This window comes from Oryctolagus cuniculus, chromosome X (genome assembly GCF_964237555.1).
Source record: "Oryctolagus cuniculus chromosome X, mOryCun1.1, whole genome shotgun sequence".
Classification (NCBI taxonomy): domain Eukaryota; kingdom Metazoa; phylum Chordata; class Mammalia; order Lagomorpha; family Leporidae; genus Oryctolagus; species Oryctolagus cuniculus.
This window is the reverse complement of record NC_091453.1, coordinates 15,259,812-15,278,261: the sequence shown is the minus strand read 5'-3', so window position 1 is coordinate 15,278,261 and position 18,450 is coordinate 15,259,812. Positions and strand designations below refer to the sequence as shown.

General features: G+C 39.2%; 2 protein-coding genes across 2 annotated transcripts in view; one reads left to right on the top strand and one right to left on the bottom strand.

Moving 5' to 3' along the window:
• The window catches only part of IL1RAPL1 (interleukin 1 receptor accessory protein like 1), a 1,403,208-nt gene that overhangs the window by 1,135,519 nt on the left and 249,239 nt on the right, over positions 1-18,450 (bottom strand). The gene's annotated exons all lie outside the window — the stretch shown is intronic.
• Positions 13,929-14,434, top strand: LOC103351806 (large ribosomal subunit protein eL21-like). The gene has a single exon (XM_051827687.2). The coding sequence runs from the start codon at positions 13,955-13,957 to the stop codon at positions 14,432-14,434; it is 480 nt and encodes a 159-aa protein (XP_051683647.2). The 5' UTR covers positions 13,929-13,954.

Here is an 18,450-nt window from a genome sequence, read left to right as displayed (position 1 = left end):
GAGCCTACCTCAAAATCTCTTCCTACTTCATATTAAATGTGTTATTTGGAACTCTATTTTTAGTCCCCTCTGTGATTTCTTTAATGAATGATCACTCAACTTAGTCCTGTATAGTTTTCATTAGACTAATGCAATAAAAAGATAACAATTTTTTCCCAGTAGATGGCTTCTATACTCTCTGTTTACAAGCCTAGTTAAGAATGAGATTAGTTAAGATTTTAGATAATATAAATTAATTACGAGTTTAAGAAAGCAGAGCTTATTTAAAGGTGTTGCCAAAGAAAATATTTATGATCCATACATATTTCCACTGAGCATGAAAATGGCATGTTGGGGGCCTGTGCTGTAGTACACTGGGTAAGCTATTATGTGCAGCACTAGCATCCTATATGGGCAATGGTTCAATTCCCAGCTGCTCCACTTCTGATCCAGCTCCCTGCTAACATGCCTGGGGAAGCAGCAGAAGATGGTCCAAGTGCTTGAGCCCCTGCGGTCATGTTGGAGACCCGGAACAAGATCCCGGCTCCTGGCTTCGGATTGGCCCAGCCCCAGCTGCTGTGGCCATTTGGGGAGTGAAACAGTGAAATGGAAGGGCTATCTCTATCTCTATCTCTATCCCCACTCCTCTCATTCTGTAACTCTCTTTCAAATAAATAAGAAGAAATCTTTAAAGAAAATACAGTAATAATCATCTCTGAAAGTGCCCTGATTAGTGAATTTTATATTTTGCACAAATCTGAACTTCGTCAGCCAATCTGAAAACTGCGCATCTTCAAATAAATTCAATTTAATTATCCACAGTGCTTCTCTCCAACACTCACAGATAATTCATGATCTTTTCAGAAGATTTAAGACAACAGAGCTGCTTTTTAAAATTGGGCTGCCTCTCAAATAACCTGAATATACAAAGAAACCTGTCCTACAAAATGTTCCAGTTCTCTCTTCCTAATCCCTGTGTTCTATTAATATGGTGAAGAGAAATTTGTCTCCACTACTATTGGGACTAAATATCCATGTGTACAATAACAAAATAGTATCCGGGACCAAGAATAGCGATGCTACTGGTAGGATTTAAAACCAGCTGGTATCCTCCAACAAAACTGCCTCCATGACACTATGCATCTGCCCGGGAAATGTAATTTTCCAATCAGCACACTACATTTCACTGAAGCATGGACTGTGTGCCAGAGAGTTACAAAAATCAGTATCTCTTTCTCTGCTGAAGGGTCTCAAAAATGACTGCTCATCATAAAGGTTAAGTCAACCTCAAAGTTGGTCTAGGAAGTTAAAATATGGATATACCATAAGGTGTTAATAGGATAAATCAGGGGCCAATGTTGTGGCATGGAGATTTAAGATATTATGTGTGATAATGGCATCCCATGTCCCAGTGCTGATTCAAGCCCCGGCTACTCCATTTCCAATTCAGCTTCCTGCTAATGTGTACCCTGGAAGGCAGTAGAGGATGGCTCCAATGCTTGAGTCTCTGCCACCTACACAGGAGACAAGGATGGAATTTCAGGCCCCTGGCCTTGACTTGACCCATATCTGACTACTGGCATTTAGGGAGTGAACAAACACATGGAGAGTATCTCTTGCACTCCTTCTGTCTTGCAAATGAATAGATAAATAAGTCTTTGAAAACCAGTGCAAGTCAATAAAGTGTATGTTTCATGTACAATGTTTATATAAAAATATATTATCAAATATATATAAATATAAACACACAAATATTGTGCTGTATTTAAAATAATGTTCTCCAAGTCAAATATCTTCACAGGTATTTTGTGTACCATTCATCATAGATATAGCCAGATTATTTGTTAAAAAATAAATACTCTTGAGTTAAAAAATTCAGTACTTTTTTTTGATAAGAAAAGCAATCTAGGCCGAATGTTCCTCCAATACAATTGTGTAGTTACAGGACTCATATAAGGTCTTGGACAGAACCTGTCTTGTAAATATAGTTTCCTCATACAGTCCCTTTTTTTGCTATAGATTTCATAGGTGCAGAGATCTTGTTTGTTTTACTTTTGTACTGTATTTCCAGAGGTAAGCACTGGTCGATAGTAGCAACTCCATAAATAATGCATTTATTAAACTATTTAAAGGTAAGCTACAGAAAAATATGGATATTTTTAGTTTTTCCTAAGTTCACTAATCTCCTATTTCCAAGTAAAATATGTCAACCCTGAGGAGATGGCCAAAAATGACAGAACCTTTTTTAAAAATGGAAAGGACAAATATATTATTTGCATCTGGCAAATTAAATAAGAACCTATTCTCTGAATGCTATACTTTGTTAAGCATACTAGTGAACTTACCAGTCAGCCAATAAATTTATGGAGAGATTTGGATGACAGTCAATATTAGTGATTTGTACCTGTAAGTACACAGCTATTCTCCCTCAACATTTCTCCAGCTTTTGTCTTTCCATGATAGAACACATTATCAATACTCAGAGAAGCTGAAGTTCAAATGTCATTTTTCATTAAATCTATGTCACTCACTTCAGAGTTTTATCAATTTAGATTATTTATAAAGAAGTAATTCTTTAAGATTTATTTATTTATTTGAAAGGTGTAGTTACAGAAAGGGAGAGAGAAAGGGAGAGAGATAAGTCTTCCAACAGCTGGTTTACTCCTCTAATGGCAATGGTCGGGGCTGGGCCAGGCTGAAACCAGGAACTAGGAGTTCATCTTGGTCTCCCTTATGGGTGCAGGAGCCTAAGAACTTGGGCCATCTTCTGCTGGTTTCCCAGGTGCATTAGCAGGGAACTGGATGGAAAGTCGAGCAGCTGGAACTGAACCAGGACCCTGTCGGCATTGCAGGTAGCGGCTTAACCCACTACACCACAGTGCTGGACCCAAGCAGTAGTTCTTTAGATAGCCATGCATTTACAAGAAAATTGCATTCAAAGCAGCATAATGCAATCAATTAATGTTGACTACTTATCATCAGAAAGTCAACATGATTATTCAAAGTTATGTTTTCAATTTGTGAGGATTTATTTACCTAAAATATGTATTATCATATATTCAAACGTTCAAGACTCTGAACTTTTGCTGGTATATTTTTCCCATGAAATGGCACCACAATAATAATTTATCCTCTTGAGCTTAAAGAATGAAATGTTGTTCTGCAACAGGGGAAGGAAAAATAAATGATACAAGAAGTTATGAAGTTTGAAGACAGTGATTTATGTATGTATCAAAGCAACAATAAATGACATATTCTAAAACCTGCACGGATAGTCCAACATGAGGGGCGAGTAATTTCTGTAATATTGGAATAACACTCCGATCACTGTGCCGCCACTATAGTAAACACCTTCAAGGAAAGCTAAGCAAGCACTCGTGCTCTCCCGCCGCTCAGTGGTGATGCCTGATCACAGTGCCTGTCAAGGTGACAGCCTCACAGCAGCGTCTAAACACCCTCGCAGTTTGTTGGCATTTTTGATAGTACAAATCATATGTGTCCTTAACTTCTTTTACATACTGTCTTTCCCCCATAGCATTCTGTTAGTGTATGCTGGTAGTTGTCATTTTACTTTGTGTTTTATGCAACTGTGCAGTGTTCTCTCCTAGCCTCCTACTACCACATAGGTGACAGTGAAAACACTTGTTGCATTTTCACTTACAATAGAGACCAAATAAAAGACATTTCAACAGAATTATCCTGCCCTATATCAAGTTCTCATTAGTCTCACAAAAGCACTTTTAATACCAGTAAGGTGCTCAGTTCTATCAGATACTGAGTTAATTGCTTCCAGGAATTCCATAAACATGCTAAAGGCTAGGTTCTACAACTGCATGGTTTGGAAAGTTGCAATGGAACTTATCTTCCTGGAAGCTTTTAGAAGACAGAAACCTTGGCATACAAATCTTCATATCCTTCATAATATTTGGCACAATACTTCTCAGTTAATACAGATATAATCAATGAATTCACAAATTCACAAAAAGTATGTTTCATAAAATACACTTGATCTATCCAACATAGCTGTGATAGGTATTTCAAAGTAATTCAAAGGCTGTGCTAGAAAGCGTTTCCTAAGGTTAGAAAAAGTCTCCCAAAGGAAAAAATTGGAAGGCAATCATTTATGTCAAGTTGACTGACATTTTTATTCTTCAAAATATGTGTTAAATCAGCATATCCACGTACAGTATAAGATTATGGTAATACAATTATTGACATATTCTATGTAGAAAATACATAGGGCAGGATTTAATATGCTCAAATCTGAGTAAAATGTGTTTTCTGTCATCTGGGTAGTAGTAAGAGGATAGAAGAGAATACTACATTATTGAATAAAATTCAAAGTAAAGGAAAATGATGCCCACTAGGATACACTAAGAAAATGCTATCTGGGAAGGGCAGTATTTAAAAGAAGTCAAATATGCATAGGGTTTGTAGTATCAAAAATTCTTAATATATGATGTTAATTCAAAGATGTTATTGAGATATGGATCTTGAAGAATGACTAGAAATTCTGACAACAGATGCCAAAGAATAGCTTTCAGGCACCAAAGCAAAGGTATAGCAATGGGACATAATGAAGCATATTGAAGGGACATAAAATTAAGGGGAAAACCTGGAGATAATCTTGGAACATAATTTGTCTACATTGTTTGAGCATCTAAATGATCTAGATGATCAAAATGGTAAAGATTTTTTCTTTTAAAAATTATTTTCATTGTATATACTTATGATTAACAGTGTGATAATTTGATGCATGAATTCAATGAGTAATGATGACACCAGGATACTCTGCAAGGTAATTTATATGTGTGTGTGTGTGTGTGTGTGTATTTTGACAGGCAGAGTGGACAGTGAGAGAGAGACAGAGAGAAAGGTCTTCCTTTGCCGTTGGTTCACGCACTGCGCTGATCCGAAGCCAGGAGCCAGGTACTTATCCTGGTCTCCCATGGGGTGCAGGGCCCAAGTACTTGGGCCATCTTCCACTGCGCTCCCTGGCCACAGCAGAGAGCTGGCCTGGAAGAGGGGCAACCGGACAGAATCCGGTGCCCTGACTGGGACTAGAACCCGGTGTGCCAGTGCCGCAAGGCGGAGGATTAGCTTAGTGAGCTGCGGCGCTGGCCGGTAATTTATATTTTTTATACAGGCAGAGGATTCTAGTAAGACAGCAGAAGAAAATACAGGAGAGATTTGATGGCGGAAACCTTACTAGAGTAGGCAGAGTACTGCCTCTCCAAGTGCCTGAACATACTGCCTCACTTAGGAAAAGGGACTTAGCAGATGCAATTGAGTTAAGGACCTTGAGAGGGAAAAATTACCTGGAATATTCTAGTGCATCCAATGAGATCACAGGGGTCTCCGTAAGAGGCAGACCAGAAGGCCGTAGTCATAAAAGGAGATGTGATGACATAAACAGAGTTTCAAATTATGTACTCTGAAGATGGAGGAAGGGGCCATGGGGCAAGGAATGCAGGAAGCCTTTAAAAGCTGAGAAAGGCAAGAAAATGTATTTTCCCCTAAAGTCTCCAAAAGGAATACAGATCATTGGAAAACTTAGTATTAGCTCATATGACCCACTTTGGACCCTGGCCTCCAGAGACGTAAGATAATAAATACATATTGTTTTAAGCTGCTGAGTTAATGGTAACCTGTTACAGTAACATTATGAAATGAATGTACTAAAATTACTCATACTTAGGCTGGTGGAAGGAAGAATTAGAGCCAAAGAAAGAAAAAAGATGAAACTATTAGAAAAATCAAAAGCCAAACTGGTGACTGAGGTATCATGTAGGTATCATAAACAGGGAGCTGATGAATAGTTGAAATCAAAGAGAGATCAAGGAGAATAAGATCTGAGTAAATTAGTCAATTTAAGAGCTGGAAAATCATTGGCGATCTTTACATCATCAATCACAGAAGTTACACCGATGTGTAACAGAAGTTACATGTGATGACATGTTTTGTCATCACATTTATTAAATAAATGCAACAAGACATCCAAGAAAACAGTCAAAGGCAACTTAACGAAACTAAAGCCACTGAAATGTAACAACTAAGGAAGAACATGGACAGCACGTCAACGGACCATGGAAATCTCAAGAGACTGCATGAGCTAGGCTGCAGAAAATCAAGTCCAATGGAAGAGAAAATTGCTACAAGGAAGTTCCTGGTTCATGTTTCCTGCCGTAAGTACGGACTGCTGTAAAACTCCAAGTTAAAAGGGAAATTTGAGACAGTCCTAGCATGAAAACAGCAGCTGAATAATATGTCCGAGTCGGCTGAAGTCAAAGATGTAATACCACAAAAGTAACAGAAATCAGTGCAGGTGGTATTACACCAAGATGCTGGGTCCTGGTGACGTCTTATCATCCAATTATGACCTTGGTCGCGCCCTGTCCACCCCTTTGCCATATCTGTTCTTCTGAAACAAGACATAGCTGATCAGGGTATTCTCCAAGGTTGTTTGGTGCTAAGCTCCTTTAACATTTTCATGTCGTCTCTCTACCAACTACCTCCCATAAGTTTTCTGACTCCTAAATTAATAAAATTGCCCCTGGCAAGATCTTCCCAAAATAAAAGAGGAAATCTTGACCTAAGAGGGAAGACAGGAAAAATCATTTGAAGATGAGAGTGCTGCATATAAGGAATTGCCTTAGGGACAACAGGAGTGTGTCAGGAATAAGACAGCTCCTTGCATTATGCAACAGTCTAACGCAGGGGCCAGCAATCTTATGTTATTGAGGGTCAGACAGTAAATATTTCAGAATTTACAGGCAACAAGCAGTCTGTCATTTACTTTTTTTGATTTCTTTTTGTTTCAATGACCCTTTAAAAATGTAAAAGCCATTCTTAACTGTGGGCTGCAAAAAAATAGACTACAGGCCATAATCGCGCCACAAGCTACAGTCTGCTAACCCCTGGTACAATAGGTCGTTATCACTGAGTACACAGAGAACTATCACAAAATTGAGTCTAAGTGATTTAAAGAGTTTAAGGAAAATGCAGGCAAGGTCCTATGAGACCACATGAGATCTTTCCTGGGGGAGTGCTTCAATATGTACAATGAGGAGCTGCTGTAGGAAACCCTTTCTGTGCACTTGTCCCTATTTCCCAGATGAATCCTGTATCATCCCAGAACAAACAAAATGGGTGGAGGCAAGGGAAGGAAGACAACAGACCCAACAGAGGAATAAAGGTGCAGACGTAACGCCTTCCCAACTTCTGGCTCTTTGATTACTGCCTAGAGCCTTTGTCTTCGCACAGAGCAACAGTGGTTTTTCTACTTACTACTTGTTGGAATCTTTATTTAGCGGAGGCTTAAGCTGGTGATTATAAAGTAAACTCAAAGTATGTCATTGTAAACATTAAAAGAAAATAAGAAAAGAAGGAGGAGGGATGGTGGGAGTGAGGGAAGGAGGGTGAGGTATCATTATGCTCTTGAAACCACATATATGAAATACAAGAAATCTGTTCCCTTTTTGTAAATAAAATAAAAATAAAAATAAAAACACCTGGCTAAACCTATGAACTGTACTTAAAGCCAACCCTACCTGGGGCTAGGCCAGGCTGAAGTCAGGAGCGCTGACCTCAACCAGCATCTCCCACAGGGGTAGCTGGGACTGAAACAGAAGCTCCAGTATGGGATGAGGGCATCCAAAGTGGTGGCTTAATCCACTGAGTCACATGCTAACTGGTGCAATGCAAACGAGGTGTCTCCTTCCATCATTAAACTTACCCAATTCCTGACCCTCGCTCCTTGGCACATGTCATCTTCAGGCATGCAACTCATCTGTCAGCTTATCCCAGAGCTTAAGAAAGCTAGGGGTATGATGAGACTTAGAGATAAAGTGAAACTAGAGAATTCATAGTAATAGCATTTGCTAAGACAAAAGTTTGTTTGCCTAGGCAAAATGTGTTGAGACAAAATAACTCGCATAGAAATATACTCCTTTCTTAGACATGCCTGGATTTCTGTGTACATTTCTACTACTGCTTAAATGGCATTGGTACTCTGAGAAATTTCTTTCAGAAACCTAATGGACTTTGCCATTTCAGAGATTAATATTAGAACTGCAAAGTTCTGCTGCAGGATAAATAACAGCCCCTCAATCATGCTTGCATTCTAATCGCCAGAGCCTGAAAATGTTGCAATGACTAGATATTCTCCATTGAAAAAACAAGACCTGGGAATAAATGCCTCAACTGTTCATAAATACACCCTGCAAACAATACAAAGTACAAGGGAATGTCAACAACTTCTATATGTACACTGCCATATGTATTAATTATGACTAAATTCAAGTAAACATCTAACCTTTCCCAGTTAGTTTTCAATGAGGTTAAAATATCTCAACTAATCGCATGTTCAGGTTTTTTTAAAAGGTAAGACATGAATTTTGGTCATACTTCTCTTTTTAATGCTTGACTGAATGCCTCTCTGCCCCTTGACAGCTTCAAGTGTTAGGATTTTGTGCTGAATTAGACATCGCCTATTTTCAAGTCAGCATCATCACGATCACTCTGTACTCTCTACTCTAGCACAAGGGGAAACCTGTAACTACATTTTCTAGAATTCTTTTCCACGTGTGTTCCAGGATTGTTTCAGCATTTTAACTTTCCTTGAGGCTCTGAGAAGAAAGGTAGGTCATTAATCTCCGAGGGCAGCTGTACCAAAATCAGACGGCAGCCACAGGGTCTGCAGCAGCTCCCGAGAGCAGTCTGAGTACCTCCTGTGAATCACTCACTCTGGTGCACGTATAGCCAGTAATGGCTTCTGTCTACCCAATGTTCTGATTTTCTGAGCTCAAACATGAACTTCCCTGGCCTCTCGGTCTTCACTTTTTCTAATGTTTTTGTGATCCTCCAATTCCCTGAATTGAAACTCCTAACTTAGAAAACCTGGAGTGACTTCTGCTTTCCCGACAAAACCCTAATGTGAACATTTACTGTTTCTATTGGCCCTGGAAAAGCATGTGCCATTGCTGTTTGAATAAAACTACAGCTGGATCAAGCTGTCACTGTTATCATCCAGCAATGCACCAAATGATGTATGTCATTAACACTTATGCAAGTGTGGCAGGCATTGTGGCATCACAGGGTAAGCTGCTACTTGGGATAGGCACATCCCAAATCCAAGTGCCTGTTTGAGTTCCGGTTCCTCCTCTTCCAATACACCTTCCTGCTAACGCATCTTGGGAAGCAGGAAATGGTGGCTTAAGTGCTTGGGTCCCTGTCATCCACATGGGAGGCCCAGATAAAGTTCTAGACTCCTGATTTCAGATCGAACCAGCCCTGGCCATTACGAATATTTGAGATGTGGGCCAGCAGATGGGAGATTGCCTTCCTCCCCCGGCCCCTTGCTCTGCCTTTCAAGTAGATGAAATAAAAAATGTTTTAAAAATGTAAAAGTGTGAGGCCAGCACTGTGGCACAGCAGGTTAAAGCCCTGGCCTGAAGCACCGGCATCCCATACGGGTGCCAGTTCTACTCCTGGCTACTCTTCTTCCAATCCAGCTCTCTGCTATGGCCTGGGATAGCAGAAGATGGCCCAAGTCCTTGGGCCCCTGCACCCATGTGGGAGACCCGGAAGAAGCTCCTGGCTCCTGGCTCCGGATCAGTGCAGCTCCAGCCATTGCAGCCATCTAGGGAGTAAACCAGCAGATGGAAGACCTCTCTCTCTGTCTCTACCTCTCTCTGTAACTATGTCTTTCAAATAAATAAATAAATCTTTAAAAAAAGGTAAAGGTGTATTTATATAAATAAGATATTAAATAATTATCTACATTGTGCAACCAATTAGCTGCTTGCTTTCAAATCAGTCATTTCATTGCAGACATGCTTTTCTTGATTTGTAAACCAGTGTTACAGAACACCCCCCAAAATGGGTCCCCTTGCAAGCCAAATACTGGCATTGGAGTGATGGAAAAAAAGTAGTTTATTTGCAAATACATAGAGCAAGGTGTCAGTCAGCAATCAAATTCCCTAAGGGATCAAAGGGCAGTGACTTAGAAATTTGGGGTATGTGATCACCTCATGGCTTTTGACTGGTCAATGATCAAGGTCATTTTCTTTTTCTTAAAGGCAAAGGTAGGCTGAGGTCTGTCTGGGGTCTATGAGTAGACTGGTTATTATTTTGCTTGATCAAGATCTGTGAGTCCCTGAGAAGTTCTCAGATTAGAGACTGGCATTGAGATATTTGCTACAAAGGCAATCTCAGTCTTTCAAATTCAGGGGCTTGTGAATCTGACCATACCCTTGTGCTACTCCCTTAATTGACTGAATTACTCTTTTGCAAAAAGTTCACTTGGAATCATCAAAGGGACTGCAATGTAACTGTTAACCAAGGGAGAGATACTGGTGCCTGAGAAAGTCCACATCAAAGGTATTATGGGTGGGTAGGGACTCAGCTTCAGGAACAGGCATATTATCTCAAGAGTCATTTCCAGAATTAATTATCAAAACTGTGTCAGTGACAAAATCCTCTGATTCCACAGGGGAGCAAAACATCCATTTGGGCAAAATAAAAGTGCAACTCTGAAGCGGTTTTCATATATCTGCTAGATTTTCTTGTTTCATTTTTATACTGAGAATATAGCAGGATAATTTGTGCAGTTAGTGTTTTATGGAATAAACTACAGACTATTCTCTGATAAGGTACCTTAATTCCATCAAATGCATTTTCATTTCTAAATATAGATTATATGTCACTGTGTTTATTCATTAAATCAAGTGGCAAAAATAGAGCAAAAGTTCTTCATTCATGGGAAGAAAAACCAAGAAATAAAAAATTAATTAAAGAAAGTATAACTTAGCCCTTTCCCTAGTATAATTAGAAAAGAATGTACACAGTTCTTACTATTACATATATATATATATACCAGTACATACACAAAGCTTGATAATAGCTATATTCAATTTTGTCTCTGAAGTTATCCCTTAATAAGTAACTCTACATCCTGGATTCCTGCACAATTCTTGTGGTATACAGTTTTATTATTTTTCACAGAGATGATTCACAATCTGTGTAACTGAATGGGATTTTAAATACTTGCAGGAATTTCATAAATGTTTACGATTAAGAAAATCTCTTCTCAGTTATGAGCTGTTGTATTTTATTACAAAATTTAGACTTCATAAAATAGGTGTCTGGCTTAAACTATACTTGAGTTTACCATAAAATTGTATATATTTGTTTTAGCCAGTTCAGTTGCATAAGCATAGGCAAATATTGCTACTTTTATAACATAGTCTACAGGACATTTTTAACTACAATATAATTTACTACAAATAATTCAGTAAATGAAAAAAGTACAATAAACAATTTAATTTGTTCCTAGAGTAGGCGTGGCACATGCCATATTGCAGGTCCTGGTTCAAGTTCAAGCTACTCCACTTCCAATCCAGCTTCCTGCCTCCTGGGAGGCAGTATATGATGGCTACTGCCACTCACATAAGGTGACCTAGATAACGCTGCAGACTGAGTTGAAGTTCCTGGTTCCTGGATTTGGCTCGGCACAGTCTCTGTTTTGTGCACATTTGGGAGTAAACCAGCAAATACAAGATCTCTGTCTCTGTCTCTGTCTCTGTCTCTCTCTCCCTCCTCCTCCACCCTTCTTTCTGCCTCTGTCTTTGTCACTACATTTCAAATGAATAAATCTTTAAAACATTAATTCGTTCCCGATCATATCTTATATGCAACGGACAAACACATGCATACAATTTGAGAAGCATTTTTACTTACTTGACATATCAAGATTCACTAAAAATTTTCTATGGATAAAAGATCCTAAAATTCAAGTGTTTTTGTTATCTCATATTCAACTATAATTTTCTAAGTGATTTGTTATTTTTATAGTTTAATATATGACCAGTTTCAAGATAATGAGCATGTCCAGACCTACTAGGGGAGGTAGGAGTACTGACTACAAAGCACAGATAGGCACAAACATGGTAGCATGCTGCCATGTTTCTTGAAAAGCTTCTGCAGCTTAGGGGTATACACCCAGGTGCTAGGTGAGTACAACTGGGTGTCTAGTTTGAAAATACTACAGGTCTTTGACATACATGCCAGGGGAGCTATGAATGTACTGCAAATATTTCAGAAACGCTTGCTCTACAACGTCTCAGAGAGTACTAGAGAAACCAGAGGGTACAGGAGAACAATAGAAGCTCAGAAGCTACAGGTCATACTCAAGGTAACAGTCAGAAGAGAAATCATAAGAAATGTAGTCAGGGCGGTGCTGTGGTCTAGAGGGCCAGGCCTCTGCCTGCCATGCCAGCGGCCCTTATGGGCGCCAATTCGAGTCCCAGTTGTTCCACTTCCTATCCAGTTCCCTGCTAACGTGCCTGGGAAGGCAGCAGAGGATGAGCCAAAGTACTGGAGCCCCTGTACCCACGAGGGAGATCTGGGGGAAGCTCCTGGCTTCAGCCTGACCCTTGGTCATTGCGGCCACTTGGGGAGTGTACTAGAGGATAGAAGATCTCTCTCTTCTCTCTCTTCTCTCTCTCCCTCTCTCCCTCTCTCCCTCTCTCTGTCTTTCCTTCACTCCATCTCTGCCTTTGAAATAAATATATCAATCTTAAAAAAAAGAAAAGTAGTTTTATTTTGCCTAGGTACCTAAATGTAAAATCTAAAATCATATAAAATTCCAAGAAACTGTTGAAAATTAACTTATTTTACCTATAGAAATTTTTATATCAAGTTATAACTCATTAGGTCTAAATCACAGGATGAACAATAAACGTCAATTAGGACTCAGGAGTTTTCATGCCTTAATCAGATTTCAGAGTCCAAGGTGAAAGCAATTTAATGTATTATGATCCTCCATTCTTCTATAGAAAACCAATGCAATACATGAAAAAATTATTATAAACTACTCAATTGGTGAATTTTTTTACAGAAATCTGCTTATTCTTACTGCCATTTTTATAATATAGTATACTTACATTTTTTATTTACTAAATATTTATTAATTTGAAAGGCAGAGTGACAGAGAGGGGCGGACATGTAGAGAAAAAGATCTTCAATCTATTGGTTCACTCCCCAAATACTTAGGACTGCTAGGGCTGGGCTAGGCAGAAGCCAGGAGCCCTGCACTACAACCTGGTCTTCTACGTGGGTGGCAGTAGCCCAAATATGTGGGCCATTTTCTGCTGCTTTCCCAGGTGCATTAGCAAGGAGCTGGACTGGAAGCCGAGCAGCCAGGACTTGAACAGGTGCTCTGATAAGGGATGCTGGCATCGTGAGAGGCATCTTAACACATTGCACCACAAAGTCAGATCTCTTACGCTGTATATTAACCAGTGTCTTTGTATGCTCTTAATTTGGTTATGCCATGAACAAATATAAGTTCACACACTCCTGTCAGGTCTGAAACCATTGTTTGCTCCATACTATTTAACATTACTCCTTTAAAATGGAGACTCGTCAGGTTTAATGTCCAGAAAATGCCTGACCAAAACAACAATCCACATTCTTGAATTTTTTGTAAATTCAAAGTTATATTTTCAAGGGGGTTCTAAGCAGATAAAGTTTTCTGTCACAAACTTTCCAACCACCTCTCACAAAATCCAATATTAGGCTTTCTGGCATGACTAAGCGATACTGCTGGCATCATGATTTATCTTCCTACTATGTGACTTGTAATTTAGGTGTCAGCAGTTGAAATCATGATCAAAAGTTAAAAGGTGCCTAGAGCTTTCAGACAGTCATGATAATTATATACATTACTAAACTACTCAATCATATTCAGACCAACAATTCTTTCACCATTTACAAGTCTGATGATCTTAAACTCTCCCCACCAGAAGAGAAAAGTGCTTGCCAGTAAATGACATGTCCATCATTTAGCTCTGCGTCAGGTCAACATTACAGAAAAGTCCTATTTGAGAGGTGGCTTAGCCAAACCCAGCTGATGAAAATTAATTATTTAGCTTTCCTTTCGGCCGGAGCTGCCATCTTCCAGTAATTCGCCAAGATGACGAACACAAAGGGAAAGAGGCGAGGTACCCGGTACATGTTCTCCAGGCCTTTCAGAAAACATGGAGTAGTTCCTTTGGCCACATACATGCGCATTTACAAGAAAGGTGACATTGTGGACACCAAGGGAATGGGTACTGTTCAAAAAGGAATGCCCCATAAATGTTACCATGGCAAAACTGGAAGAGTCTACAATGTTACCCAGCACGCTGTTGGCATTGTTGTAAACAAACAAGCGAAGGGCAAGATTCTTGCCAAGAGAATAAATGTGTGTATTGAACACATTAAGCACTCTAAGAGCAGGGATAGCTTCTTAAAACGTGTGAAGGAAAATGATCAGAAAAAGAAGGAAGCCCAAGAGAAGGGTGCCTGGGTTCAACTAAAGCATCAGCCTGCGCCACCCAGAGCCCACTTTGTCAGAACCAATGGAAAGGGGCATGGGCTGCTGGAACCCATTCCTTATGAATTCGTGCCATAATAAGTGTAAAGTAAATAAATAAGAAATAATTGAAAATAATTATTTATCTCCTTGTCTTTACCCTAAGATAAAGTCATGAGTAACATCCATCTAGAACAAAATGCACAGTGCTTAGAAAAGATATTCAAAACAGTTTCCAAAATGGACTCCAACCCTTTCCCAGCATGTGAATTCTGGCTGAAGACAATGTTTCGTGCTTCACAGCAGATGTTTCCATTTACTTATCCTATGCTGGTTGTATTACTGGAACAACTGGTTTAGAGACGTCTCTAAGCACATTATACTGTATGCGCATTCTGCTAATGATCGCCTGTCAGTGGTGTTCTAAGAGATCATGGCAACCTGTTGTTCTCCTAGCATGGTGGCTTTTAAACATTCTCCCCCCACCCATCATCTGGCAAGGTCTGCCTGAAATATGCAGAGTCATTGCAAATAAACCAATATTGGGAGTTCATGGCTATTGACCCCTAGATTTTATTGTGTGAAATCCAATATCTGAGGTCTTAGAAGTGGTAGAGTGGGAAGGCATTGGGTCCCAAGAAATATTTGCTTGTTTTGCTGTGTCTGCCTTATACAATTGTTACTTACACGCATTTCCAGAAATACCATTGAATATGTATATATATTTGCACAGAAAGAATGGCGGGGGCCAGTGCTGTGGCACAAAGGGTTAATGCCCTGGCCTGAGGTGCTGGCATCCTATGTGGGTGCAGGTTCAAGACCCAGCTACTCCACTTCCAATCCAGCTCTCTGCTGTGGCGTGAGAAAACAGTGGAGGATGGCCCAGTTCCTTGGGCCTCTGTACCTGCATGGGAGACCCAGAAGAAGCTCCTGGCTCCTGGCTTCAGATCAGCACAGCTCCACTGTTGTGGCCAATTGGGGGAGGGGGTGAACCAGCAGATGGAAGACCTCTGTCTGTCTGTCTGTCTCTTTCTCTCGCTCTCTCTCTCTCTCTGCCTCTCCTCTCTCTGTGTAACTCTGACTTTCAAATAAATAAATCTTAAAAAAAAAGAATGAATGGTGATCCATTTATCATAATTCCAAATAAGAGGGTTTAAGTTTCATGAAGTTGTCTGATCAAATTCCATATATATGTAATTGAATAAATACTCTACATCAGAATTATTCACATGTTATAGAAGGACAACCAATTTGGCTTAAAGAAAGAAATTATAATATCACAACTCCAGTCATTGCTAAGCCTATGTAGCATCTATGATCAAAGGTGAGGAAGACTTTCTTGGACTTCATTAAATGATACCAAGTACAGCATGTCCTTAGTGGTATACAAAGTCAATGTTAGACACTATACCATTTACTTGATAAGGGTCTTCAGAATGTCATTTCCAGGATTATGAAAGCATGGGGAGATTTGATAACAAAAGATAGGATCCAAGAGAGGAAAATATAGCTGCATGATCTTGGCTCCATATCTACTTTATTACCAGAGCAACTCTGTAAACTAAAACTAAAAGATGATATAGGGTTGGTCCTGGCCTAGATGCTCTTCCACGCGGCTGGTTCCTGGTGCTTGGTATGAACCCAGATTTACCTCTCTCTTTTAATAAAGCTCTCACTCTCCTATGCATCTTTTGCACTAAATAAAGCTTAAAATGTACCATGCTGCCTCGTTTATCTGTGCCAGTATTTAGAATTCTTCTCTAAATATTAGACAAGAACCCTCTCGGGCTTATTAATAGTGGGGATTTATTAATAATCATATGGTGAAATTGTATGGCACCCCAAATTCTGGTTGCACATGTGGTACCCCAGATAGCACTTCTGGGGAACTTTAAGGGGCCACATTTTATATAAATTGTAGGGGGTCATGTCCGATTTCAGAAGCACCTGGCTCCTGGCTTTGGATCAGCACAGATCCGGCTGTTGTAGCCATTTGGGGAGTGAACCAGTGGAAGGAAGATCTTTATCTCTGTCTCTTCCTCTCACTGTCTTTAACTCTCTCTCTCAAATAAATAAATAAATAATTTTTAAAAATCTTTCTTTTAAACATTTAAAAATAATAATAAATAAATACAAATTCAAATGGAGGCCAGCGCCACAGCTCACTAGGCTAATCCTCTGCCTACGGCGCTGGCACCCCGGGTTCTAGTCCCGGTTGGGGCGCTGGATTCTGTCCTGGTTGCCCCTCTTCCTAGCCAGCTCTCTGCTGTGGCCCAGGAGTGCAGTGGAGGATGGCCCAGGTCTTTGGGCCCTGCACCCGCATGGGAGACCAGGAGAAGCACCTGGCTCCTGGCTTCGGATCAGCGCAGCACCGGCTGTAGCGGCCATTTGGGGGGTGAACCAACGGAAAAAGGAGGACCTTTCTCTCTCTCTCTCTCTCTCTCACTAACTCTGCCTGTCAAAAAATATATAAAAAAATCAATTGGAAAACTATTTTTTCTCTATTTTCAATAATTTGGTTAAAACTCTGTCTTAAACATGAGAAAAGGCAAATAAAATTCTGGTTTGAATATCAAATCTATAATTTATAAATGAAAACATGGAAGTAGTGTCCTAAGAACAAATTCTGTGAAGGTACCATGGATACAAGTTCTAACTTTAGTTAGATAGTGAGATACAGGCTGCAGGATTCCAGTGTTACATCCTATCATTGATACTGGCACCAGTGGCACAGATGGAATTCTGATTAACGAACATGTTCATGAATCAGCTGGCTCTCAGAGGTCTGATGGGTAAACAACAAAAGTTTGGTACCAATGTAAAGGATTCAGGATACAAACAAGGCAAATGACTATATAGATGAGGATTTGACAACTATGCCCACAGATCTGAAGGGGTTTACTGGCTTCAGTAACCTTTATCATGTGCTAAGAGTCTATTATTTCAAGGATGGGATTCTATAAATTGCTTTGAGTTATTTTTGTGATTTTGGTGAGATAACATTTGGTGGCAACTTTATCCATTTCCACAAAATATAAAATTAAGCAATATTTGGAAATTTCAGTTCAGAGTCAGCATCTCAAACAAGATTTTGTGTAATAAAATGCCATCATAAATTCTCTAAGTAATGTTCAAGGCCATGTAATTGGTTTCATAAATGTCACATTTACATAGAGTTTTGAGGAAAGAGAAGGAGAAAGGAAATTAGTATTTTGATAGTATACTGTTATGTGTACCAAACAAAATATATATATGTTATATCTCATTTAATCCTTACCACCATTATAATAAGTTAGGACAAATAGCCACAATCTATTCAGGGTGGAAATGGATATTCTAGCATATTAAACTTCTTATCCAAAGCCAGACTGTGGAAAAGTAATAAAATCAGTTTTTACATTTGAAACAGATACATGAAACAAAACACACACACACACACACAATACACACACCAATGAAACAAGCACACAACCATGTCAAAAAATGTCCCATATAGCATCCTAGTGCCTAATACAACATGTCTTGCTTGCTTTAACCAAAAATTTATAAGTCATGGCAAGTATAAAGAAAAAACCCAGTCTAAAGGCACAAATCAGTGATGAGAACTGGATTCAGAATATGACACATGTCAGAATTATCACACAGAAAATTTAACAGGACTATGATTAATATATTAAGGGATCTGATAGAAAAAGTAGATGAGAGAAAGAACAGATGAGTAATGTATGCCCTAATAAATAATCAAGTGCTAGAAATGATAAACACTACAAGAGAAATGAGAAGTGACATTAACAAGTTCATCACTAGGTTGGACAAAGCCAATGAAACAATCATGTTAAGTGACATTTTCTTAGGCAGATACAAAATGATATAGGACAGAAACCTGGCTCTACAAGAAGAAAGGGCATCAGAGAAAGAACAAATAAAGGTAAAATCAAATATTTTATTTTTCCTATTCTTAAATGATCTAAAGTGCTGTTTAAATTAATAATAGCAACATTGATTGTTCTGCCATTGCAAAGAACTTGGTTGCATTGTGTCCAAGTTCTAAAAATTTGTGGAGTATCAAATTTAAAAGTGATGGCTTGTTTATATCTAGTGGGTGAAATTTCAAA